At 55.9% G+C, this 26,904-nt stretch overlaps 1 protein-coding gene across 4 annotated transcripts; it reads left to right on the forward strand.

Annotated features, from left to right (window-relative positions):
• The first annotated feature begins 1,434 nt into the window (after positions 1 to 1,434).
• ASIC1 (acid sensing ion channel subunit 1) lies at positions 1,435 to 26,087 on the forward strand. 4 transcript variants are annotated; one of them, XM_078075964.1, is made up of 12 exons: positions 1,435 to 1,965; positions 2,788 to 3,165; positions 3,820 to 4,015; positions 20,086 to 20,236; positions 20,865 to 20,992; positions 21,272 to 21,425; positions 21,810 to 21,866; positions 22,310 to 22,463; positions 22,899 to 22,990; positions 23,494 to 23,573; positions 23,660 to 23,764; positions 23,947 to 26,087. In XM_078075964.1, exons 2-12 carry the CDS (start codon positions 2,804 to 2,806, stop codon positions 24,049 to 24,051), a joined length of 1,584 nt encoding a protein of 527 aa, XP_077932090.1. In that variant the 5' UTR covers positions 1,435 to 1,965; positions 2,788 to 2,803; the 3' UTR covers positions 24,052 to 26,087. The 4 variants fall into 4 exon arrangements, with proteins under 4 accessions (XP_077932090.1, XP_035968864.1, XP_077932089.1 ...); XM_036112971.2 differs by having other exon boundaries at positions 1,451 to 1,965; positions 21,275 to 21,425; XM_078075963.1 differs by lacking the exons at positions 1,435 to 1,965; positions 2,788 to 3,165; positions 3,820 to 4,015 and adding an exon at positions 16,569 to 17,404.
• The last annotated feature ends 817 nt before the right edge of the window (positions 26,088 to 26,904 follow it).

Here is a 26,904-nt window from a genome sequence, read left to right on the forward strand (position 1 = left end):
CCCATGCTTCCCCCGTCCCTGTTTGGGGTCAAATTCCCACTCCCAAATGCCCCCTTGGGTTGATTCTAAGTATCTGGAACAGTGCTGCCACCCAGTGGCTGCCCAGGGATATGGCAGCCCTCCAGCACCGCCTGGTGCTGCTGGACAGCTCCCCAACTCAATACCGGAACTCAAGATCCTCCCTTCCCTTTGGTAGCACCATAAGCAGGCCCCTAGTAAATGGATCCCACTCTCCCTCCTGGGGTCCTAAGCCCACACCCTCTATAGGGATCTCCAGCTCCCTTCTCTGCTTTCTCATGTACCCCCTGCCCTCAACACCTCACAACTTCTCATCCAACTTCTTTCCATTGTGCCACTCTTCTCATTACAAGTTCTTTCTTCTCACTTAAAGCCCTGGGAACACATCTCTCACCTTCCTTCTGCCAGAGCTGTGCCAACCTGCAAGTGGATTGAAGGAGTTGCTAGAGATAGAATTCTGGTCCCCCACACCCCCTTCCTCATCATCTGACACCATCAGACCTCAACAGTCTCCGTGCTAAGAGCCCCTAATGAGCATCAGCAAATTAACAACTTCCCTTTGATTGCTCCTTCTCTGTTAATTGGATAGGGAGGGCCCCCCAAGGCCTCTCAGGGAGGAGAAGGAAGGGAGAGAAGGAGAGAAGTGAGAGCTATAGGAGCAGCCCCCAGGCCTGGGCTTAGTGCCCCAGAATTCTGCTCCATTCCTGAGTACAGCTCCTCCTTCCATCCCTTCCTCATCCTGTCCATCCCCACCCTCCTAACCCTCCACCTTCCCACCTCATCCCACCCCCTTCTCTTTCCCTGCTTCTTGACTTCTGTCCAAATTCCCTTGACCTCTGGCTATCTCTTCTTTCTTTATGCTCCTTCTTTAGAGGTTTGGCAGTGAGGGGCTACAAACATGCCACCCTGTAAAGGCAAGCCCAAGGCTACAAGGATGGGGTTTGGGCAGCCAAGCTGTGTTTGTTTACATATGTGCATGTGTGTACATGTCACACATAGGTGGGAGCAGGGATAAGAACAGGTGTGAATAAGTGTAAGCTCCTGAGTGCCTACCCTGTAGGCCAGACCTCTGGGATGTGTGGTATCTGTGGGGTGTGTGTGTGTGTGTGTGTGTGTGTGACTGTGAGTGGCGTGGTGTGACTCTGGTCTTATGAGTGTCTGTGTCTCCATACGAGCAAGTGCTTGAATCAGTCAAGTGTGACTCGGAGCTTGCGTGTGTGTGTGTGTGTGTGTGTGTGCGCGCGCGCGCGCGCGCCCGCCCGCCCGCGCGCGTGCCACCAGAGGAAGCAGCAGCAGAGGCAGGAGCATCGATCCGAAGGAGACAGCGCGGGGAGGGGGACGCTGGGGGCAGACTCCCTCCCTCTCGCGCGCGGGGGCACGCGCGCGCGCGCACACACGCCACACATAGTCACACACACAAGCCATAGGGCCTCGCAGGCAGGGAGACGGCTCCCGGAGCGGAGGGAGGCAGAGCCGCGGAGAGCGGCCGGGAGGAGGGGGCGAGGCAGCCGTGGAGGGGGGGGAGCCCTCGGTCCCGCTCCCGCGTCCGGGGGCCCCGCGCGCACACCGACCCAGAGACACCCTCGCAGACACTCGTAGGCGCGCACGCGCACCCTCTCCCCTCCCCCCGCCGCCTTCCCTCCCGCCGCCTCCCGGCCGGACGATGGATCCCTGCAGATCCCGGGGCTGAGAGCACCGCGCACCGCGCCGAGCCCGGGCGGACCGAGCCGAGGCTGGCGAGCGAGCGAGCGCGCGCGGGCGAGCGGACGGAGCCGAGCCGAGCCGGGCCGGGCGGGCCGCTCCCTGCAGGGCTCTGCGCGGCGTGCCGCGGCAGCCGCGGGCTCCCGCTCCGGGCCATGAGCCCCTCCGCGGCTCGGCGCTGAGCCCGCGTCCGGCCCCGCGCCCCAGGACCCGCCGCCGCTTGCCGGGTTCCCGAAGCCCCCTCAGGTGGGTCTCCGATACCTCCGCCTTTGGCTGCGGGACTCCCCAGCGCCCCGAAGCCAGGACTTTCCTCCCCTCTCGCTTTCCCCAGCTGCTGGGGCGGCTCGGTGGCTGGGGAGGGGGGCGGGGGCCGAGCAGGGGATCTGGCTGCGTCGAGAAGCTGGACTGGAGGGGGGTTGCGTCCGGGGCGGGGACAGCTAGCTGTCATAGGGAACCGCGTTCCCCGCCACCATGCATCCACCTCGGGCTGCCCTCCACCCCCAACCCCCCACCCCAAACATAGACACAGCCTGCGCCGTTAAAACTGGAGACGCCCGCAGGTGAGGACTCGGGCTGGGCCCCTCCCCCCCTCCCTGAGGGGTTTTTAGCCCAGGTTTAGTTTACCCGGGTGAAAGCCCGGTCCTGGGGACATCCTTGGCCAGGAGCTCCTGACCCTGGGTTCTGTCCGTCTGGGGGAGTTTTCGTCTCCAGGATGGGGTGGACATTCCTGTCCCAGAGTGACCCCACATCTGGAGGGAACTCCTGTGCCTGCCTGTGGAAAAATATTGGGACTTCCCTCTCGCTCTCGGATGTCTACAACTGGGGTCTCCCCTGGCCTGGGAAAGCATTCTTTTGGCCTGAGCTGAACCCAGAGCCCCTGCATTTGGAGGAACCCTTTTCTAGGAGTGCGTCCCTTGGTCAGCCACCTCTGGGCTCACACACGAGGGAAGTCTCCTGCCCCAGAAGCAGTGACCTCTGGCGATGGGGATCCCGAATGGACGCCTTTGCAGGGACCTCCATGTGTACTCTTATCTCAGGATAACAGACTCTCCCCGCCCCCTTCCCCAGGATCCCCTCGGTCAGGATGGAACTGAAGGCCGAGGAGGAGGAGGCGGGCGGCGTCCAGCCGGTGAGCATCCAGGCCTTCGCTAGCAGCTCCACGCTGCACGGCCTGGCGCACATCTTCTCCTACGAGCGGCTGTCTCTGAAGCGGGCGCTCTGGGCCCTGTGCTTCCTGGGCTCGCTGGCCGTGCTGCTGTGTGTGTGCACCGAGCGGGTGCAGTACTACTTCCATTACCACCACGTCACCAAGCTCGACGAGGTGGCCGCCTCCCAGCTTACCTTCCCCGCCGTCACGCTGTGCAACCTCAACGAGTTCCGCTTCAGCCAAGTCTCCAAGAATGACCTGTACCACGCTGGGGAGCTGCTGGCCCTGCTCAACAACAGGTGGGCGGCTCCCACCCGGCTGCTCGCTGGGCTCCCGGAGTTGCATGCGCCCCAGCTCCTGGGTACCCCCCTCAGGTCCTTGCCTCTCGAAACCCACCATAGAGCCCGGACCACCCTGTCTTGTCTCCCAGGCACCCCCAAACCTGCCACTCACAGCAAAGGAATCGGGGCACTGCTGAGCAACGCAATTAAGGGCACCCTATCTCTGATCGCAGCATAGTCCCAAACAGCTCTGCCCCTACCCAGCCTGAGCTGTGAGACATCAGCAGCCTCTCTGGAGTGACCTTTGCCACCTTCCTGCCAGTGTATCTTGATCTTCTTCTCACTTGAGGGCTGGGGGCAGACCATCTTTAAAGGGTGGAGACTGTAGTGTAAAAGACAGCCCCTGCCTTGATCTCTCTGCCCACCCCTCCCTTACCCATGCAGCCACTGCACATCCTAATGGCTTCTCAGACCCCATGGGGCAGGTCCTCTGGACACACCCAGCTCTCCTGTGCCTATGCCCAGGCCAGATCCCCGGGGCTGATGGCTGACCCCAGATGGATACCTGCCACCACCTCCCCCACCAAGGTTGGGTATGGGACCCTGGAGGCCAAATGGAGGCAGGGACGGAAGGTCATGCTGATCCATTCACCGCTCACCCCTGGCCTCCAGGTATGAGATACCGGACACACAGATGGCAGATGAAAAGCAGCTGGAGATCCTGCAGGACAAGGCCAACTTCCGCAGCTTCAAGCCCAAGCCCTTCAACATGCGCGAGTTCTACGACCGTGCGGGGCACGACATTCGAGACATGCTGCTCTCCTGCCACTTCCGGGGGGAGGTCTGCAGCGCTGAAGACTTCAAGGTGGTGAGTGAGTCCCCTGGTGTGGGGCAGGAGTCAGTCCTGCCCCCTGAGGAGGAGGAGAGGATTAGGAGCCCGAGGACCTCCCATCAAGCTTGCTACTCCGGAGAGGAAGCTGTGTGTCCCTGGGGTTTGCTTCTGTCAGGAGGGGGACTTGGTTCAGCACCGGGGTCCATTTGCTCTGTGTGAGGGCCTCAGCATCAGCCTCGTGACCACGATGACAGGAAAGAGAGCGCTCAGTGCACAACACGCAGAGGTTCTCTCACACACACTCACACACTCACTCTCACACACACACACACACACACACACACACACACACACAGAGCTTGGCTCGACCCCCACCCCATCACGCTTACTTTTTGGGCCACAGGTGTCAGAGTTGGACGTGGTGGTGGGTAAGCTGCAACCTTGTTACTTGAAATGAGGTCTGAGGACCATCACCAGAGAGATTGAAAGAACTGCGGGACTGAGCCACCCCACTTCCCAGACCTACTGAATCAGAATTTGCATTTTAGCAGGTGATTTGAATTTAAGTTAGAGAAGCACCATGAAACATGGGAAGTAAGGGAAGCTTTCTCTCACATAGCTAGACAGGTAATTCTCTCTGTGCCACCCCCTCCCACACACACATGCATACTGTCTGATTGGGTTCCCCCCTGGCCAACAAGAGCCAGTGTCTGAGGAAGGAGAGATTATTTGGGGTACACAGTGATGGCCGAACTGGAGGCTCCCTTTGCTTCTTCTTCTTCTTCTTCTTCTTTTTTTCATCTCTTTGCTTCTTAAAATGGAGATGCCCCTCAGTCAGTTAAGCATCTGCCTTCGGCTCAGGTCATGATCCCAGGGTCCTGGGATCGAGCCCGCATCTCACTCTCGGGCTCCCTGCTCTGCGGGGTGCCTGCTTCTCCCTCTCCTGCCTGCTACTCCCCCTGCTTGTATGTGCCCGAGCTCTCTCTCTCTCTGTCAAATAAATAAATAAAATCTTAAAAAAAAAGAATGGAGCTGCCCCACAGACCCACCCACCACTCCCCACAGATGGGGCTGCCTCAAAGCCAGCATCCCGGGGAGGGTTAGGGGAACTGACTTGTATCTCATGTGCCAGGTGATCCTGGGCAAGTCATACAGGCTCCTGAGAGGTTACAACCAGACAGAGGCTGGAAAGGGACCAAAGGACCTGAAGCCAGATGTGAAAAATAACACCAGATGAGAAACTGATGCTTGTAACTCTTCAGAATGCTTTGTAGGCTCTCCTTCAATCCCCTGGATAAATAGCCATATTATCTCTATTTTACATATGCACAAACTGAGACACAGAGAGGTGGAATGAGTTGCCTGAGCTCAAGTAGCTGGTTAGTGACAGGTTCAGGATTAGAACTCATGTCTTGTAAAGATCCAACCTAGTGTGCTCTTTTTGTTACTGTTGCTGACCCTGCAGTCCTCGTGTTCACTTCCAATTCTGGTGATTGCTCTTTGAAAACCCAGTCTCCCCTAGGACCCTCTAGCTATCCATGCCCGCCCCTAATTCTCTGCTCTCAGAGACTCCCTTTTCTCCCTGCTCATTTTCTCCCCTGCTTGCTTGCTTCCTCCTAGCATTATGGGAGCATGAACCGCATTTGTTTGTGTAGAAATGTTGGAGCCGTGGTCATGCTTGTTTTTTTCCTGCTGAGGTTACACAAGAATTCCCAATCTCTTTAATCCCTGCTCTGCAGACCAGTTTCGTGGGCCTTTGTCAATCCTGCCAGACAAAGGTTACATGACCATACTCCTTGCTGAGCCAAGCTGATGGGGAGCAAAGGGTGATGCATTAACCACTTCCCTCTTATCCTTTCTCAAAACAGGGAAAGTCCTGGATTCTCCAGAGCCTGAGACCAAAGGGTTCCCAGGCTCACCAACTATGTACCAATGAGTAGTAGAAGTTAACTGAGGGTGAAAGGCAGAGCCTTCCTCCTCTGCAGCATACCCAATACACAGCAGAAGGGAGCAGCAAGGAAGAGAAAACCCATTAGCTTGGATGGTTTGTAGTATTGGATGAAGGGCAGAATACTTGGCTCAACCTGAGAAGGTATAATGTGGGGGTACAATAGTCCATAGAAAGTGTTTAATTGAGGCTCCATTTGTCCCTCAGGTCCAGAAAGATTCTAGGTGATGATGCTAGGACATGTTAGGTTCATGAAAATGGAGATACTGAAATGTGACTGGTCCATGTTATCTGAGGGGACAATTCTAAGTAGTCAGATGGAGATATGACTGGTTCACAAAGTTCTGGAGCAATCTGAGTTCTTCCTCTTGTGTGAGGTTGGGGCGGGGGGGGGGGGGAGATATGAGAGCTAGTAGCCTGCAGGCAGGCCCAGCACTGGCATTTCTGGGTTCTGGGTTGCCAGGGAAGACTAGGTTTTTTATGTTTTTGAGCCCATGTCAAAGACTTGACCCGGAATCTGGCTGCACCCAAGGCTCTCAGCCCCTCCTTCTACCCTCTCTCATTGACCTCCCTGTCAATGTTTCTGTGTCAGGAACTCTACCACTTCTGCCTTTATGGATGTTCCTACACAGATGGGAGTTTGGTTGTGAGTCCATGTCTGACAACTCCGTGGGGGAAAAGAAGGGCTCCAGCACCCTCCTCCAGCTCCCTGGTACCAAGGGGCGTAGACAGGCTCCACCTTCTCTCTCTTCTCCTTTGGTCTAATAGTTAACATCTGCCTCTCCATCCTTGCCATTCTCTGCTAGGTCAAAAGGTGTGTTTCTAGCCCCTGGACAGATGTGGCACTGACAGAAAACATTTGCCTGTTGGGTCAGAGCTTAGGAGAGACCGTCTTGGCATCTTCTGCTGCTTTGAAACAGAGGTTCTAACTGGAAGTCCAAGCCCTGGCTCAAAGTTTTTGCAAAATAAAATGTGCACAGGTACATGTGAAGTCCGCTGTGGGTTTCCAAGGGCCAAAATCATCCAACTTGTGAGAACCCTGCTCATGGAGGACAGTTCAGGAGGCATAGGAAGGGGCATATTCTGGTCCCTCCTCTGGCAGGGGTCTGCAGTGATGAGCGTTCCCCCTCAGATGTGCTTCTGAATCCAGCTCAACCACAGGGGGATGGACTGGTGGTCACGGAGTGTTTGACTGGGTCCATCCCCCAGCTGTAGCTGAGTCAGCTTGGGAGAGTGGGGATAAATATGGGAAACCTGGGCTAAATCTGGGCGAAACTGGTTTCAGACTGAAGAGGCAGAGGGTCGACCTTAGTAGCTCTCTCTTGAACTACCAAAAAAGCAACCAACGACCCACTTTCAAGGACCCCTCTTCCCTGGCCACCTCTTTTCCTTTGAGGTGGGATGCGTGGTCGCCAGGGCAACGGGGTCTGAGGCTCTGCTCTCCCACCCCACCTCAAGGCCAGTCAGGCCAAGGCAGGGCAGGGGCTCCATGGAGGGGGACCAGGGGCGCAGCTGTGTGCCCGTGTCTGGGTGGGGGCCGGAGGGAGTGAGCGCAGTCGCAGCTGGTGCCAGCCTCCAGCTGCACCTTATCTGTCCCTGGCAGTGGGAGCGCCTATGTGGCTGGAATGCTGAGCAGCCCCAAGGGGAGGGGGCTGGCAGATGGCTGCCCAGTCAGCCCTATGCCATCCTCCTCCTCCAGCTGAGACCCAGAGCCTTTGCCTGGGGGAGAGAGAGCGGGGAATTAATTTCTGGACCCTGCAAGAGAAGGAAGGGGAGGGCAGAAAATGGAAATCTTGGGGGTGGGTCTGCAGTGGAGACAGTATTCTCTCTCAGGAGGGGGTGGAATTGGGGGACAAGGGATAGGGGACACGAATCCTTGAGGGGGTCCATAGGAGTCCCCCCAGGACCCTGGAGTGGAGGCAGGAATTCCCTAGAGGAGAGATGGAGTGAGGGGGGTGGGCACGGAAATCCCCTGAAGGTTCTGGAGGGGGACAGGACTCTTCTGGAGCATCTACAGGATGAGAAGCTGATAGAAGCAGTGGGTGTAGGTGGGTGATCCTGGGACCTGGACAGGGGTGGGAGAGGCCATCTTAAAGCAAGCTGAACCAGGGATGGCAGGTCCCAGAGAGAGCCAGGCCAGCATGAGGGCTTCCTTATCCCCGACTTAGCTCTGCCCCTTCACTGACACCCCTCACACCCACACACCCTAGCTTGCCTCGCCCGCCTCCCACCCCATAGCAGCTCAAACCAGGAGTCCCTGGGGAGGGCCCAGCCTCACTACCTGGGTCTCTTCCCCCCAGCTAGCAGCGAGTGGAGGGGCTGCTGAAGGAAAAGGCTGCCCAGAGTGCTGTAGAGAGCAGGAGGGTCCTGAGGCACCCTGCCCAGGGGCAGAGGCCTGGTGGTCTTTGTGCAGGGGGGGGGCGGGGGGGAGGGGGGAGGCAGGAAGGGGAGCATGCACAGATTGCAGCGGGACAGAAGAGAGGCTGGAGTGGAGAGGTTAACCTTCCAGACTTATCCTTCCTTTCTCTCTCTCCCTCCGAAGTACCTGAGGTTGGAGGGAAGAGACTGGAAGTTGCAAGAATCCAGGGGACCCAGGTGGGGTCTCTCTCTCTCTCTCTCCCTTTCTGTCTCTCTCTCTCATACACCTATACACACCAGCATCCTTTGGATAACGTAGTTTCCTCTCTCTCACCTCCTCTCCCTCTCCTTCCTTCCTTCCTCCCCTGCCGTTCTGGACTCCACCTCTCTCCCAGACTGCAGTTAGCTAAGAGGCTACTCTCAGTTAATTGATCTCTGGGCTGCTGGCTAAAGTAATAGGGAATTGATGTAAGTAACTAAATGCCTCTGGGGGCAGAGTCGGAAATGCGGGGGTGGGGAGGAGGAGTGCTTCCAAGCCTTGGGCCTTTCTCCTGCCCCAGCCTGCGGAAAACTCGAAGGTATGGTCACTGCTGCACCTGGTGTGTGTCCAAGAAGCAGGGGGGAGGCCTGCCGAGAGGTCCCACGTTTTTGCTGTGGGTGGAGGTTGCTTCTGAGCATGCTTCGACTTTGTGGAAGGCAATTTCAGTTCTGGGGGAGAGGGGGCATGATGTGGGAGAGCCGGGTTGTTGGAAACGCAAAGGTCCGCTTGGTTCCTTCCTGTGACAGAGCCCCTTCGAAGTGCCAGGCCCCGCGCTGGGCGCCAGAGTGTAGGGGCGAACAGACAGACCCGGTTCCTGCCCTCAGGGAGCTTAGAGTGAAGTGTGGTTCCCAGGGAGGCTCTGAGCTGAGTGGTGGGGATGGTAACAAAGGCAGCCGTAGGGAACAGGGAGTCACGTGCCAGGTAGCACAGGACCCTGGACTTCTAGGTGGAGTCCTTCCAATCTCCCCAGCCCAGCTCAGCTATTCAGAAACTCCAGTTTTATAGACTGTGGGGCGTCTCCGCCGAGCTGTCCTCCCGCAGCAGGTGCGCGGCCCACCGCTGTCCAGCAGGGGTCATTGCCTGCCGTTGGCCAGCCCCCGGAGCACAAGCCTGCCAGCACTGGAAGTCTGAGGTGGCGGCTCCAGGAGCTTCTAACCTCGGGCAGCCGAGAACCTTCCAGTCAGTACCCTTGTGTGGGGATTCTGGGAGGCAAAACTGGGAAGCAGACAGCAAGACTGAGAAGTGGTGCCTAGTTCTGGCGGAGGATGCGGCTGGACACTGGGACCCCCTGGGTTCTATTTTAGGCATAGTTCCATCTGGCTTCTAGGCACAATTTCCTGTGAGGTAAGGAAGCCCTAAATAGATGGCTAAATTATTCTTTGCCAAGGGGCAGCCCCTCCTCCAGCCTCTGGGACTCTCTGGCTAAGCCCGTCCTGGCCCATGCATGGAATGGCTGTGTGGTACTGACTTTCCCAGACACATGGATCAGACATCTTCCTCATGGAAAATTGTAAAATGAGCACGAAACAGCTGTGCATTCACCTAGAGGGGAAGTTCCCTTAAGAAACTGTAAGGGGAGAGACTGCCACCCCAGGCTCTCCAAGGCCACTCCCGGGGGAGAGGGAGGGCAAGTGCTAGTTTTTCTGAGCTACTATGAGTTCTTGGAAAGAAAACCCTTCCCACCCCTCTCACCCGCACCCCCTTGACATGGCTGCAGTCCCGGCGGGGAGGGGGCTGAGAGGTTGGGCCATGTAGCTTAGTGTGTGCGTCTCTAATTGATGCGTTGCATCAGCCAGCCAGGCTGGGGACCTCCCTGGGGTGAGACTGCTGCAGTGGCCCTGACCATGGACAGCGGCCGACTCAGCCTTCCTGTGACACGCTCACTGCATGTGTGCCCCGAGTGTGCAAGAACGTGGATGTGGATTAGGGTGTGTAGTGGACGTGTGTGGATGTGCTTGGGGGCGTACGCAGCTCACTTAGTGCGGTTGTGGGAGGGAACCTGTGTGCAGGCAAACCTCTGGTCGCATGCAGAGCACATACCAGCAAAATTAATCATCTCTTCCAGTCGAGCTTTGCAATTTACAAATTCCCTTTACTTTAGCTCATGATCCTCCTCATTCTGGGAGGCAGGCAGGTATTAATATCTTCACTTGAGAGATGAGGAAACTGAGGCTCAGAGATGTTGGGTGACTTGCCCGAGGTCACATAGCCGGTGAATGCCAGAGTGGGACCTTGACTTCAGATCTTCGAAGTCCAGCTTCTTTGTGTGTGACTGTAGGAGCAGGTGTGTGGAGCAGGGGGAGGAGGGTGTCCGGCCCCCAGCTTGCCATGCTCTCTAAAGAAGCTGGCGGCAAGACGCAAAAGCAAGAGTGCAAAGGAGAAGGAACCCCAGACTTGGGCTGGCCACACCAAAGCCTTTTGACTCCTCTGCCTTTTCACTGCACCGTTTGGCCAAACCCCAACCCTATGGATGGCCCAGCACTGGCTTTCCTCAGGCGGCTCTGGGGCAGCCAGGCTCTGCCAGAGGAGGTCACACAACAGGCCAGCTTGAAATCACCTTGTGCTCATGATCAATATCCTGAAATGGGCGGGCAGTGCCCCCTGGCAACCCCCTGTTTTCCGGGTCACCTTGCTGGCCCCAGTGACTACTGCAGACTTCTCCACTCATCTCAAACAGCCACCCTTCCTGGCCCCCCTCGCGCCCTCGGCAGATGACCTTGTCTTCTGCTTCATAGAGAAGATAGAAGCCTCAGCCAAGACCTTCTCCCTTCTCGGAAGGGAGCATCCCTCCTCTCTAGGCTGAAATCTCAACCTAATCTTTCCATCTGATCTCCTTCTACCTGTATAGGAATGTTACCCTAAAGATTCTGCCTCTCCCTTGTCTACAGTCAGTCTGTCCCTCTCCAGTGGAATCTACCTGTTGACACTGAAACGTGCTTAAGATTCTCTCATCTTGAAATATATAGCTACAATGACAGCTAACATTTATTGAGCACTTACTATGTATCAGGGTTGAGGTTAACATAAAAACCAAAAACCAAAGGTATCTCAACTCCACAGCTCCCTCCAGCCCCTCCCCCCCATTTCCTTTCCCGGACAAAATTCTGAAAAATGATATATATATATTCCACTGTCTTCATTGTCTCATCTCAAACTCACTGTCCAATCCACTTCAGGCTGCCTTCTGCCCGCCCCCAGCACTCCACCAAAACGGTTAGAGCTAAGGCCACCAGCGACCTCCATGTGGCCAGATCCTGCAAACATTTTTTATTCTTAATCTCTCAACATTCAAAATGGTTGACCACCTCCTCTTTTTTAAACTGTTCTTTCCTGGGGTGCCTGCGTGGCTCAATCAAGCGTCCAACTCTTGATTTCAGCTCAGGTCATGATCTCAGGGTCATGAGATCGAGCCCTGCGTCTGGCTCCGTGCTCAGCACAGAGTCTGCTTGAGATTCTCTCTCTCCCTCTCCCTCTGCCCCTACCCTCAACCCCGCTCATCGCACACTCTCTCTCTCAAAAAAGAAAAAAAAGTGTAAAACATTTCCAACACCCCAGAAAGTTCCTTTGGGCCCCTTCCTGGTCAATACTACCCCACAAGAGTTAACCATTATTCTGACTTCTGTCAGTACAGATAAGTTCCACCTGTTTTGAAGTTCCTAGAGTACAGTATCCTCCGTACAGTATGCACACTTTTGTGCCTGTCTTCTTTTGCTTAGGATTTTGTCTCTGAGATTGTCTCATTTTGTGTGGTGGTAGTTAGCGCTTTGTCAATGCTGTGTAGTATCTCATTATATAAATACACCAAAATGTATTTGTCCATTCTACTCTTGCTAGACGTTTGGGTTGTTACTAGTTTTTTGGCTGTTATAAATAAAGCTACCATGAACATTCTTGCTTATGTTTTCTGGTTGTCCTATGTACTCATATTTTGGGTATATAACTAGGGGCTGTGGTTAAGTCACAGGTTGGGATTCTGTTTGGCTTTGGTGGTTATTGACAAATCAAGCTCGATCTCTTTCCCTCCCTTCCTTCCTTCCTTTCGACTTTCTATCCTTGGGCCATCTTGTCTTCACTCATGACTCCAGTCAGCATCTAGACCCTGGCAGGCCAGATGTGTGCTTCCGTCCGGCTCTTTCCTCCCAGCCTCTGCGCCGGTGGCCAATCTCCCTCTTCACATCTCCACTTGGATGTCCCTGAGGCTCGAAAAACCCAGCATGTGCAAAGCCAAATTCATCATCTTATCTCCCAAACTAGCCCTTTCCTTGTGTTCCTGGCCTAGTGAGCCACCCCACCATTCAGCCACTTATGCAAACTAGCAAGCATCCCTACATTCCATCTCCCTCACCTCCCTTAACGGGATCTGCCACTCTTAGCTCCTAAACATCTCCACCCTATCACCCCATTCCAAGCCGGTCCACTCCCTGTCTCACCTACACCCTGCGATGGTTTCCTGACAGGTCTTCCAGCACCTCCTCTGGCTGTTCCCAAGTTGTCTCTTCAAAACACTGCTCTGATCACTTAAAACCCTTCCATGGTGCACCTCCTATTGTCCTTGGACCAGAATCTTTGCTGTGACCTTCAAGGCCCCGGAGGGGTCTGGGTCCTGCCTGTTTATCCAGCCTGTTCTTACCCTGCTCTGGCTCTCCAGCTATATTCTCCTCCTCTGAGCTCTCCACCCAATCCACCTGGGGTCTTCAGGGCCTTTGCATGACTCTGCCCTCTGGAATATTCCCCCACCCCACCTCATACAGATGTAATTACTCCTCCTTATTCTCATTATTCTTTAGATCACAATTCAAGCATCACTTCCTCAGAGAAACCTGCTTTGATTCCCTAGGGTGGGTCAGATGCTTCTGTCACTCCCTCCCATAGAGCCAAATTATCTTTTCATAGCACTTACCATGATTTGCAATTAAATATTCACTTGTGCAATTTTTAGAAAATGGTGTCTGTCTCCCGCATTAGACAGTAAGCTCCACAAGGGCAGGATCCCAGTCCATTGTATATTCTTCATGTGTCCTCAGCACATAGACACTCAGGAAATAGTTGATGAGTAAATGAAAGAATAAAGGAGGGATTTGCAAGGGGATGATCTAATTCTAATCTCATGCGCACCACTTGCTCTCCATGAAACTTGAACAGGTCACTGTGCCTCAGTTTCCTCATTTGTCAAATGGGGGTGAGGTTACTCAAACCTGCTTATTTCACTAGGTTGTACAAGGATCCCATGAGATAGCCACTGAAAAGCATGAAACATTTTACAGATGTTGGCAGCAGCGGGGCGGGGGGTGGGGAGGTGTGTTTAGAAAGAGATGCGGAGAAAGTCAGAAACCACTGAGTTGCCACACACAGTTTGAGAGAGGTACTGGGTAGGGATTGACCGGGGGAGAGCTTGCCTCCTTGGACAGAGGGTTCAGAAGTGGGTGTTGTCCTGCATGGGTGTCTGCTCGGCCACTTCTCCTGGGGCCTCTGTGTGCTTGCGGGTCTGCATGTGATGCTTGAGACTGTCCTTACCTCCCATTACTGTGAAAAGTTTGGATTGGTCTACTGGAACAAGATGAGGCGGGAGAGGATGTTAGAGGAGGGAGGAACTGCGGTTGGGGTGTGTGTGTGTGTGTGTGTTTGTTGCCCCACAAGGGAACTGTGTGTGGTGATGTGTAGGTGTGCAGTGTGGGTTTTTGTGTTGGTGTGGGGGAAGACGGGTCCTGCCATCCTGGATGCGCTGTCCTCTGAAGCTTCTCTGTGTGTGCATGTCCTTCTGTCTAGTGAAGCCGCGTGGTGGAAGTGTCCCCTGCCTTAGTTTCTTCCCTCTGGAGGTCTAATCGGCTTCCCCTTCCAGGAAGTCTGAAGGTGGGGAACAGTGCCCTCTAGTGGGTGTGGAACACATGGGTAACTGCAGCCTCCCCACCCCCAACCCAGGCCTAGAACTTACCTCTGAAACACAGCCTGTTGACGTGCAGAGCCCTCTGAGAGCTGAGGTCTGGTAGGGGGGAAGCAAATGCACACAGGGCCGGAAACATAAAAGGAACCCCTGAGTTCATGCAGAAGAAGCCTGAGGACAACAGCTGGAAGTGGGGTGAGGGTTTATCTCTCTCCTCATCTCTGCAGTGACCTCGCTGGTTGCCCTGGGTGTTCCTGGTCTTCCTTGGTTCTACTTTCTTCACATGGTCCCTGCGTCTTGCTCTTTCATTCTCATAGTCTCTGTCCTCAAGGAGCTATTGGTTACTACTCATGCCTGAAGGGACTTGAGCAGAATTGGGCCCTTCATTCTGTTTCCTGGGTGGGTACTCACTATGCCCTGTGCAGTCAGGGAAGGCTTCTTGGAGGAGGTAACGTGTGAGCAAGGTCTTGAAAAATGAGGAGAAATTCTCCAGATGGAGTCCAGGGAAGGCATGGAGCTGTGGATGAGCCTAGTGGGTCTGCAGAATGGGAGAAGGGCATGGTGGCTAGAGGCTAAACTGCTGTGGAAGGGTGGGGAAGGGAGGCTGGAAGGTAAATTGCAAAGGCCTCACATAACTTTACCTGAGATGGGGGTGATTTCACCAAGAGGCATTAAGGAGTGAAGAAGGTCTCAGGGCTGGAGAACAGTCAGAATTACATACAGAATTATATAAAGTGGGGAGAAACTGTGGGGAGGCAAGGAGTTAGGGAGACCGGTTGGTAGGCCAATGTTTAGGCAAAAGAGGTGGAGGCCAGTCTGAGGGCAATGGGGAAAGGATGGAGAGGAGCCAGATCTCAAAGCCTGCTCTTCTTTTGGGGCCTCTGTGTCCCTGGCAGCAAAGTTGAGGCCAAAGGTCCCACATCAGTCAGTTCTGCTGGAACTTGGCATCTTGCCTCCCATCCCCAACATACTCCAGGGTCCCCGCATGCAAATGGAGAAGGGAAGAGGTGTAGGAGCAGGGAGGGAGAGGAGAAAAGGAGGGGAAGGGGGACTGGGGCTGTGGGATAGTTAAGGAATCACAAGGCCCAAGTAGACTCATCTGACCCCCACTGCTTTGTCTCTGGCCCTGCAGAGGAAGGGTTAACATGCTTCCCCTCCCTCCCTCCCTCCCTTACACTCCTCCCCTCAGGTCACCTTCTAGGCCCTGGAGACTTGACTGGTGGCTCAAGTTCCTCAATCAGTGGCCCTGAGTAACCAGAGCACAGAGGGGCCAGGGACCCGGGGTCAGAGAATGGTAAACTGGGGGCAAGGGGACCCTCAGAAGGGCTAGGGCTGAGGGTTTTGGGGGGCACCCCAGGTTGGTTCCTGACACTCTCCACCTGACCTAGCAGATTGCTCTGATCTCAATTTCTTCCACCTACCAGAAAGGATTCCTCGAACTCCTCTCCTGGACCAGTGAGGGGTGGGCAAGCTGGGAGGGGGAGTGGTGATCTGCCAGGAAGCTTTTCAGCTGCAAGAGACAGGGTCCCTCCCCCCTGGTGCCGGGAACTGGCCATAAATGAGTCTGTGGTCAGTGAGAGACCTCTGCTAATGGAACCTGGGCTGCCCCCCAAGCCACAAAAGGGAAAGGTGGAGGAGGGGAGAGTGACCTAAGTGCAGCTCAGCATGGGGGAGGGTGCTGACTTGAAGCTCAGCCAGGGTCAGGGGAGGGAGGGGAGGATAAATGGGGTCAAGGACTGGCTGGAGGGAAATTGGAGGTCAAGGCAATGATTGCAGGGGAATTAAGGGTTCAGGAGGTAAGAGAGTAAATTGGGGTCACGGTAGTGACTGAAAGGGAACTGGGGTCTTAGGAGTGTATTGGGAGAAGGTGGGGGTGTGGTCAATGAAATAACTGGAAGGGGGGAGATTATGAGTCAGGGGGAGTCAAGGAGGAATTAGAGGTCTGAGAGAGTACGGAGCTCCAGGGTCTCAAGGGAACGGCTGCACCAGGTGAGAATGGGGGCGAGGACCCAGAATTGGGGTAGGAAGACCGAGGGAGATGCTGAGGAGCAGATGGGAGGGTGATAGGGAGGCTTGAACGTCATGGGGGAGGGGCTGGGACTGTTGCTCCGGGCTGTGGGAGCAGAAGAATCTCCTAGGGCCCATCTCACCTGGAGCCCTGAGGCTTTTCCATGGTTTCCACTGTCTTCCACCCTCTCTGTCCTGCTGGAGCTGGTGACTGGAAAGGGGCTCTGGCCCCCCTCCTCTCCATCTGCCTCCCTTTCCCACTGCCATCCATTATTCATCAGCCCAGACGCCTGCCCTCCCCCTTCCCCCTCCCGGCTAGGCAGGCAGGTCCTCCTCTCCACGCCCCGCCCCATCTCAGCCACACCGCCACCAAGGCCCCGGTGAGGAAGAACAGCCGGCTGGCTGGGCTGCCGGGACCTGGCTGACTCGGGCTGGGTGGCTGGCCCTGCGGGATTCTGCCCGAGATCCTATCCGCTTCTCCCTTCTCCTGCCAATCCCCCAAGGGCCAGGAAGCCCCTGAAGAAGATGCCCATCCAGATCTTCTGCTCTGTGTCCTTTTCCTCTGGAGAGGAGGCCCCAGGGCCCTTGGGAGATGTCTGGGGTCCCCACCAGCGGCAGCGGCAGCAACAGTGGGACAACTCAGAATCAGAAGAGGAGGAAGAAGAGAAGGAAAAGGAGGCAGTGAGGAAGGAGCCTAGAGAGGGGGAATCGCCCATGGATTTGGTGGCCTTTGCCAACAGCTGCACCCTGCACGGCGCCAGCCACATCTTCGTGGAGGGGGGTCCGGGGCCGAGGCAGGCCCTGTGGGCAGTGGCCTTTGTCCTGGCCCTGGGCGCCTTCTTGTGCCAGGTGGGGGACCGTGTCGCCTATTACCTCAGCTACCCTCACGTGACTCTGCTGGACGAGGTGGCCACCACGGAGCTGGCCTTCCCGGCCGTCACCCTCTGCAACACCAATGCCGTGCGCCTGTCCCAGCTCAGCTACCCCGACTTGCTCTACCTGGCCCCCATGCTGGGGCTGGACGAAAGTGATGACCCTGGGGTGCCCCTTGCCCCACCGGGGCCCGAGGCCTTCTCTGGGGAGCCCTTTAACCTGCACCGCTTCTACAATCGCTCCTGCCACCGGCTGGAGGACATGCTGCTCTATTGCTCCTACTGCGGGGGGCCCTGTGGCCCTCACAACTTCTCGGCGGTGAGTGGGGGCCCACGCCTGGCACCGTCCCCCAGGGGTGTCTGCCACGGCTCACCCTGAGCGTCACCGGCTGGGGCTGGGACTGGTGGCCATCCTGCCCCTCCCCCACCTCACCTGGGCACCCCCCCCCCCCCCCCGCCCCTTCTGACAGGCCTCAGGGAGGCTGGCCAGAGAGCTTGCCCTGGGAGCCCCAGGGTCTGTGGCTGGGCTGCTATTTTTGGGTCTGTACCAGTACTGCTCTTCCTGTTAGAATCTGGAAATCCGTCTGTACTGGTTGGTAATTAGTTGCTGCCCCGAGGCCCCTGGTGTCTTCCTGAATATTCTCCAGCATCTCCAGCCCTTCCCCAGACCTCCCTGTGATCCAGCAGAGCCTAGGACCTTACTCTGTCTTTGAGGTCAACCTTTGATCTGATGGTGGGGACCCACACCTGGCCTTAACAATTTTGACTATGACCCCTGGACTGGAGCTGGGGCAGGTGTCACCTGGTCTCCGGAGGTGCAGGAGAAGGGTGTGGGAGGGAGGGGGAGGGGTGAGGACAGTCCCCGACTCCACCCCACCACGCCCCTTCTCAGTAGTGACCACAGCAGGGACTTGAGTGCATCCTCACTTGGTCTTTCAGTGCTCCTCCTACAGTGTGTGTATGTGTGTGTGTGTGTGTGTGTGTGTGCGTGTGTGTCCGTCTGTCTGTCTGTCTGAGGGAGAATAACAGTCTTCCTCTAAATCTTCCCCTCCCCCCAGCTCTAGGTGATCAGGGATCCTCTTCCCTGGGGAAGCCCTCAATGGGGAGTCAGCCTCCTGCTTGCCCTCCCACTCTGGAGTTTAAGGTCTTCCTTGCTGAGAGACCAAGTGGCACCCCATCCGCTCCCCAGTTCAGCTTCCAGTTCTGTCTGGCCTGACTCTTCTACCCCCTCCAGGTGCCAGATGCCAGACCTTCCCTTCCCACACACTACCCCCCCTCCGTCCCCCAACTCCGCCCTGGCGCAGGAGCAGGTGGGTGTCATCATATAAGTGCGTTGTGGACCAACTGCAGACAGGGATCTGGAGGTTTGGGCCACTGGGCCTCAGGCAGGCCAGGAAATAGAGGAACATGGGATAACGAAGGAGTCAACCTGGCTTCCTCTGGACCTAAGGGTAGAGCAGACACTTCTCACATAGGACCACCAGGTGGCGGCAGCAGTCTGCGGGCCTGCAGCACAGCTCTGCCCAAGCAAGGCTGGCGTTCTCAGCCACGTGGAGTCCCTCACGCCCCCAGGTGAAGGGTAGGCAGGGGTGTGTGTCTTGAGCCTGTGACAGAATGCCACAAAACCTGGTAGCGGGCTGGGGGGTTAGGAGTCGTGGGAGTTCCCTCTCTACCTCATCTGTGGACTTTGCCTTTTCTTTTCTGGATGGGGGCAGAGGTTGTTCTAGGAAGGGAGAAGGGGACTAGTATCCCCCACACCACCAACCGCTCTGGTCTGGCCTGACACTGTCTCTCTCTTTCTCTGGGCTATGTCTGTCCTTACCTTCTGACTCACTTCGTGGACTCTGTCACCATCAGGCTGTAGGAAAAGCACACTCACCCCATTTGTGGGAACCTGGAAACATTCTGAGAAACTGTGGGGAGAGGGCCGTAAAGAATTGGTTCGCTCTTCCCTCTGTGGCTGTCATCAGAGCCGCGATAAGGGCTGCTCCGAGGCCTGGAGTGGGAAGACTGCCCCCAGGGCAGAGAGCTCCTCTGAGGCCCTCTTAGTTCTGCACAAGCATTGCCAAGCGTGCCTTGCCCTGGAGGCTCACTACCAAATCCAGTACCAAAGCTGGGGCTTGGGTGAGCATGGTCCTTGCGATGGCAACTGGGTCTGCTCTCAGGTTCTGGTGATGACAGGACAATGAGGGACACAAGGGGCTAATGGCTGGAGAAAAGGAAAACGCTTAGCTTGGTTTGGGGGAAGGACCTTGGGGAGAGCAGAATTTCAGATGCCTGGGGCAAAATCCAGGAGAAGAGAAGATCTATCTCAGAAGGCCCTGGGCGCTTGGGCCTGAAGAGAAGGTCCCAAGGAGGGACCTGGAGAATGGCAGTGATGGGATCCTGGCGATGGAGGTGTGTATGTCAGGGTCCCAGCAGGAAGAAGACTGCCACTCAGATAGTTTAATTGAAAAGACTCGAACAAGGGGACTGTTTATAGAGCTGTGGGCAGAGTGAAGGAAACTCTGCCTGAAGGGGCCTGAGGCACCTGGTGATAGTGGGAAATTGTCACCAACAGGCTAAAGGGGCACAGGGGAACGGCAGTGCTTTGCAGGGAGCCCTCCTGGCAGGATCTATAGTCTCAGAGGATCGAAACCACTGCCAGAGCATTCTCAGAGGGGTGAGGGGTGGGGAAGGATGCACACCCTGATTGAGAGCTCCCTCCTGCCCTCTGATCCCTCACTGATAGCTCGCGTTGGCCAACCCAGCCCGAAGCCTGTCCAAGTGGCAGAAGAACACGGGCAGTGCACCCCACAGGGATCAGCTTTCCTGGGGCCCATATCAGGGCAAAGAATGGCAGAGAATGAGCAGGAGGGAGGACAAATGGAGAATGGGCTGCACAGAAGGGACCGTTCCTGAAGCGTGTTGAGATTCCAGCAGCGGAGCGGTCTGGGGACAGCCCTTGGTAAGTAGGGGGTGCTGGCAGGACTCTCAGGCTCTCCACTCTGCCCTTGCCAGGTCTTCACACGGTATGGCAAGTGCTACACATTCAACTCGGGCCGAGATGGGCGTCCACGGCTGAAGACCATGAAGGGTGGGACTGGCAATGGGCTGGAGATCATGCTGGACATCCAGCAGGACGAGTACCTGCCTGTATGGGGAGAGACTGGTATGTCACTTCTCTCAGGGGCCCCTTCCCATGGCCCTAGCCATCAGCCTCCACCAGGGGACTCCTGAGATCCACTGTGGGACCTGAGGCAGGACTCGGGCTCTCCTCCCTTCCTCTCAGCATCCTGCCATCTCCATCTCCGACTCTACCTGACTGCCACCCTCACAGTTCTCTAGCTCCCCCTTCCTGGCTCAGTTACTCTCCAAGGTAACCAGCCATCCCTTTCCACCAGTGGCCGCCACTCGCTCTATAAATAACTCCCTCTCTTCTTGGGCTGCCTGCCATCAGTCTGGTCTCAGGGGGACCTTGGGGCTGAGAGAGCTAGGGAGAAGGGAGATGAGGAGGGAGAGAAATAGAGAGTGTCTGGGAAAGAATTTGAAACACCAAGATGCACAGCCGAAGCCAGGTAAGAAAAGTATGTAGGATACAAGGTTCATCAGGGCAGCATGGAGCTAGCGAACCCGGAAGGAGGCTGGGGATGGGCTAGGGCCCCTATAGATTAACCCTTCCCCCAGTGTCCCAGTGTGCACTGTGCTTATCCCTAGGAGAGGTAGCATGGCCCCAGCTCTGAAGGAGGTTAGGGAGTCAGAAGCCCTCCCAATCCACCCCCTGCCCCTCATTCCCATAGATGAGACGTCCTTCGAAGCGGGCATCAAAGTGCAGATCCACAGTCAGGATGAACCTCCCTTCATCGACCAGCTGGGCTTTGGTGTGGCCCCGGGGTTCCAGACCTTTGTGTCCTGCCAGGAGCAGCGGGTGAGAGGGCCACAGGAGGCTGGTCCCAGGGTGGGGTGTTGAGGGATCGAGATGGAGTGGTGGGTAATCAATACAGGAGGGACGGGTGAGCTAGGGCCTGGGTACCGATCTGATGAGTGAGCAGCATGAATGAACAGGAATGCTCTGTAAACTGTGAGACCCTCAGAGTCTGCGGAGGGACAGGGAGCAGGACTCCCGAGCTCTGCGTCTTGTCAGAGAAGTCCATCAAGGTGACTCGGGGAGAAGTCCCCACACCCCCCAGCTCCCCGGCTCTCCCAGCAGCTCATCTACCTGCCCCCGCCCTGGGGCACCTGCAAAGCTGTTACCATGGACTCGGATTTCTTCGACTCCTACAGCATTACTGCCTGCCGCATCGACTGTGAGACACGCTACCTGGTGGAGAACTGTAACTGTCGTATGGTGCACATGCCAGGTCAGGCCCCAAAGCTCCAGACACGATCTTGGGGCCCCTCAGCCTGCACTGCACTGCCCCTCACCAGCTCCCCACGCATATCAACCTCCTGCCAACACGGAAGCAAGATTAAATGCCTTCTCCCCAGCCCAGTTCTAACCCCATTCCATACCCCTAAAGCTCTTGTCCCTCTCACCTCAATTCCTGCCTGTACCCACAGAAACGTGCGGGAAGGGGTCTAGGAGGGATGGACTGTGGGGTGGGTCACCTGCAGAACACGATGGGGGCTAGCTAGTCCTGCCCTCCAGCCCACTCCCATCTTCCAGTTTCTAGGCTCTTGGTACCACCATCATCACAAGACCCTTTAATCTCCATCCTGCACCACTGTCTTTTCTCCTCTGTTAGGGGATGCCCCATACTGCACTCCAGAACAGTACAAGGAGTGTGCGGATCCTGCTCTGGGTGAGCACCCCTGTCTTGGGGCAGTCTGGGGGAAGGAAGGAGCCAAATGCATAGGGGTTTCAGGCCAAGTTCCCAGAAGCTTCAAGTAACTCCTGGATCAGGCTTCACTTGAACTCTCTTGTGTCTGACTTTAGCAAAGCTAGGAATAGCATCTCTAAAGGCCCCTCTGAAAAATGAGCAGGAGTACCTGGGAGGGGCCCTCTCTCATCAGCATCTCAGCTGCTTGACCCCCGAGGGCCCTGAGGCAATGAGATATAGGATTGAGAAATACCCATGGGGAGCACAAGGTGGGCACAGGGCAGGCACAGGGCTGAGGTGAAGGACAGGTCAGAAAAAGAGAAAGGGGCCCAGGTTTCCTTTGGACAGGGCCAGAATGTTCATGTTAGGAAGGTGCTGGCTGAAGGGCACCACTCAGCTAGTGCCTCTCGCCTGGTCGGGCACAGACTTCCTGGTGGAGAAGGACCAGGAGTACTGTGTGTGTGAAATGCCCTGCAACCTAACCCGCTATGGCAAGGAGCTGTCCATGGTCAAGATCCCCAGCAAAGCATCAGCCAAGTACCTGGCCAAGAAGTTCAACAAGTCTGAGCAGTACATAGGGTAAGGGCTCTGACTGTGCAGGGCAGGGCCCTTGGGCTGGGACCGTAAAGGGTATGAGCGGGCTTTGAGGGGCCGGCAGACAGGAGGAGTTGGAGATGACAAGGGGAAGACAACCAAAGAGTCTGGGGTGGGCATGGAGGGCAGATCAAGTTGGAACAAGCAAAGGAAGCACCTCTCTTTGGTGCTTCATTCTGTATCTTCATCTTCACTGCTGTAACTGGAATCACTCCACGCCTGCCAGTGTGCAGAGCGTCTTTTCGTTTTTGCCATCACATTTGATCCTCACGACAATTCTACAAGGCAGGTACCCCCATCAACATCTCATTTTATGGATGCAGAGACAGATTCAGAGAGGGTAACTTGCTAAGGTCATCTAGCCAGTGAGGGACAGAGATGTGACCTGAACCTAGGTCTCCTCCCCCAACCCCTTTGCAGGGAGAACATCCTGGTGCTGGACATTTTCTTTGAAGTCCTCAACTATGAGACTATTGAGCAGAAGAAGGCCTATGAAATTGCAGGGCTCCTGGGTGAGCTGCTCATGGCACTGTCCCCTTCCCATGCCATGGGCATGGTGCGACACCCTACCACCCAAAGCAGGCTGCCCACCTCTGTCCCACACGTTCCTTCCTCCCCTGCCATTCCCCCCCCACCCACCCAGGGCCTTTCCCCAAACACTGTTGTCTTGGTATGTAGTGGGAGGAGGGGGCTGAACCTTCTCTTAGGGCAAAGTGGAAGAGACAGGCCTGTGGGCATGAATGGGGGACTATTTCATAAGCCTTTGAAAATTTACCCAGAGAATGAATGTTGGGGTATTTTATGTTTTCTGAATAATATCTGTTCGCTTTAGGAAAGTAGAAAAATGCAGAAAAACATAGAGAAGAAAGTAAGAACCCCACCAGAATTGCTTTGTGCTCCTTCTGTACAAAGGCTGTTGATCTTTTTGCAAATACGACTTGCCTGCCCCTGTCCCAGTGAGCTCTGCTGCTTCCAGGTGTCCTGACACCACTGACCTCCCCGTGCCCCCCTGCAGGTGACATTGGGGGCCAGATGGGGCTGTTCATTGGGGCCAGCATCCTCACGGTACTGGAGCTCTTTGACTATGCCTACGAGGTAAGCGGGGTGGGGCGTTGGGGTGGGGTCACGGGGGGGCGGGGTTCTAGCCCGCCCAACCACTCACCACCCCACCTCCGTCCCAGGTCATCAAGCACAAGCTGTGCAGAAGAGGAAAGTGCCAGAAGGAGGCCAAAAGGAGCAGCGCGGACAAGGGTGTGGCCCTTAGCCTGGATGACGTCAAAAGACATGTGAGGGAGCGAGAGAGAGGTGCCCTCCGGCCCCGCCCCTCCCCCCACCCCAGGTCCACCCCCCTCCTCTTCCCCCTCCCCCCCCCTCCGCCTTACCACCTTTTCTCCTCTGACTCCCCCACGCCCCAGGACCACCTGTGGCCCTTCTGATAACCAGTCCCTGTCCTGTGCCGTTCCCCTAGAACCCGTGTGAGAGCCTCCGGGGCCACCCTGCTGGGATGACATATGCTGCCAACATCCTACCTCACCATCCGGCCCGAGGCACTTTTGAGGACTTTACCTGCTGAGCCCCGCAGGCCACTGTACCAAAGGCCTAGGTGGGGAGGGCTAGGACAGTAAGGGGGCCCTCGGCCGCGCCCCCCCCACATCTGCCCTGGGGACTCACTCCCCCCTCCCAAGGTAGACCCCCACTCCTGGGCAGTCCTTTCCTCTTGTCTGTGGTGAGGAAGGAATCTTGACCATAGAGCCCTCTCCCTGCCTCTATCCCATTCTTTTTATTTTTACCGAAACTAATCTAAAACAACAACAACAAACTAAACTTAACTAAAAAGAGAGAAAGGGGCAGGTGACCTCAGGCTGCCCCTCTCTGCTCCATGCTGCCTCCCCCAGCTCCCAGCCTGAATTCTGTCTGTCTGGCTGTCTGTCATCTGAGTGTCCACCTACATTCTGCTGCCACCAGTCACCAAAGCCCCTCCCAGTGGGGGGTGGAGGGGATCCTTGGGGTCTGGAATTTGGCCCCAAACCAGAGAATGTACCTTGAAGGGGAGGGCTAGTGGGGGGGGCTTCCCCAGCCTTAAGAGACCCTCTCAGCCCAGTGACCCCCCCCCCAACCCCAAGTCTCCAGGCAGGAACTAAGACCCTAGTCCCCATCCCCACCCCCTTACATGTGAAGTCTCTAGGGAGTTGGGGGTGGGGTATCCCCTGAAGAAGTGGATGATGGGGAGAAGATGTGGCCCTGGTGCTGTAGGCCACATCCTGATACCTGTAAGTTCACCCCCACCCCAGAACTGCTGGAGAGAAATCCCAAGAGGTAGCACTCCTCTACCATCCCATGAAAGATCCAGCTGGTTGGCTTCCAGCTCAGGGAGAGGGGCACTGGTGCCTAACCTCACTGGTCCCTCTCCCAGGGGCCCCTGCAGAGGGCCACATCCATAAATTTTCTTATGGAACTCTCCCAAGTCCTCTTCCCCAACTTCATTTGCTTCTCTCAACAACCTCATCTGCATTTTCTATTTCTATATGATACAGACTCTATATTGCTATATCTCTGTATATACTTTCCCCTAACTCTGTCTGTCTCTATCCCATCCCCTCTTGTCTCTAAGAACCATCCTCCCACCCAAAGTTCCCCTTTCTGTGTTTCCACTCCCTCCCTGGTCTCTGAATGCCTTTGCCTGTATAAAGAGTTGGACTCTCTCCCCTGGTGTCTGTACTGTGTACACACATCCCTCTGAGAAGCACAAGGAGACGACACGCGCATTGTAACCTTCGCACTGTCTCGGTGGCGACATAAAGGAAGCTGTGAATCACAAGCTCTGCCTCTTTCTGGCCTCACCCTCTCCCCCCAACCCCGGGCACCCTACGCCCTCCCTGGAGCCTTAACATTCCCTCCCCTGTTCCACCATCCCAGTGCCCTTTACCTGGCTGACTGTGGCCTCCCCAGGGAAGGGGTAGGTACAGACAGAGCCCCCCACCCAGGGAATGGAGATCTGCTCTGCACACTAAGCCAAGGGCATCAGAGACAAGGGGAGCTGTGGATTGGTGACTCTTGTAGCTGGAGCAGTGGGGTGCTGACAAGCAGAAGTTGAGGTCCTCAGTCAGTGACCTCTCCTTTCTTCTGGGTACCCAGCCTCCTTTCCTCACCTGATACCCAAGCCCACCACTTATATTTTCTGGCGAGGTACGGTTTGGTAATGGTGGGAAAAATACAGGCCTAGAGGGGTAGTTTTTAAAGCTCTGCTGTTCTGTCCCTCCCTTCCTATCTTAATGAGAAATGAATGAGGTAGAGGGCCTGCCATGCCCCCTCCCCCAGGCACTCCTCCTAGGCCAGAGCCCTACCCCTTCCCAAGCCTTCTCTACCCAACTGTCTCTTGGTCTCCAACCCCAGAACAGGACTTTGGCAGGTCACCTGTGCATTGGTCTGGAGCTGCAGAGTGAGGCTATGGGATTTTCGGGAACTCTTGGTTCCTAGAAGTTCTTTGGAGATCAGACCTCTCCAGAGGGAAGCAGGAGCAAGGCCCATGGGTGTGCACCGGATGGGGAACCGCAGGCAGGGCTATGGGTGACGCATGCCTCTGGTCTAATAAACTGGGTTTCAACCATCTCTTCAGTGTCGTTCTTCTCTTTTTTTAACAGTACTGAGGCCTCACCAAGAAGTGCCTAGAGCTGAGCTTAGCTTGGGGCCCAACAATCAGGGAGAAGTAAGAAGGCTTGAGCCTCCTGGGATGGGGCCGACTGACCATCACACCAGGAATGGTTTCAACCGCTGGCCAGGAAAAGAGGGCGAGGTGAAAGGCAACAAAAGTCCCAAAGAGAAGTCCTAGCACAAAGGATTCTTTAGAGAGGGGGCAGGGTCAAAATCCAAAAATAAAATCTGGAAGCAGGTTAGGTTTTAAAGGTCAGGGACAAAGTTGGGTTCAAATTGCGGTGTGAGGTAGTTATTGAGGTACTGTATCTGTGGAATGAGCCCTGGGCTATGAGCTAGAAGATCTGGATTCTGGGCTTTGGCTTTACTGCTAACTTGTTGGTTGATCTTTGCGAAGTCATTCACTAAGATCAGCTTTCCGGTTTGTAAAATGGAATAAACAGTGCATTCTCCTCTTCAGCACCCCAGGCTTACAGCAGTAAGAGAAGGTAACGAAAAACAAAGCGCTTTAGAAAGTTAAATCTCCTGCGCCTGCATGAAGCAGTTACTCCATCACCCCCGTCATCAGAGCTCTGAGGCTGAGGTGTGGTCCCCCTTTCCAGGGCCTTGTCTTCCTCCCGTCGGCCTGGGGGCGCCCGCTCACAGGGCCTCTCTATCCCGGAATTCTTCTCTATGGTCTTCCCTCCCGGAGCGCGAAGACGGGAGGGAGTGGTCAGCACGCCTTTTCCGCTAGTCGCCCCCCTCTAGCCCACAGTCTCGCTGCCCCGAGCCTCCC

This window comes from Halichoerus grypus, chromosome 6, assembly GCF_964656455.1.
Source record: "Halichoerus grypus chromosome 6, mHalGry1.hap1.1, whole genome shotgun sequence".
NCBI classification, from domain to species: domain Eukaryota; kingdom Metazoa; phylum Chordata; class Mammalia; order Carnivora; family Phocidae; genus Halichoerus; species Halichoerus grypus.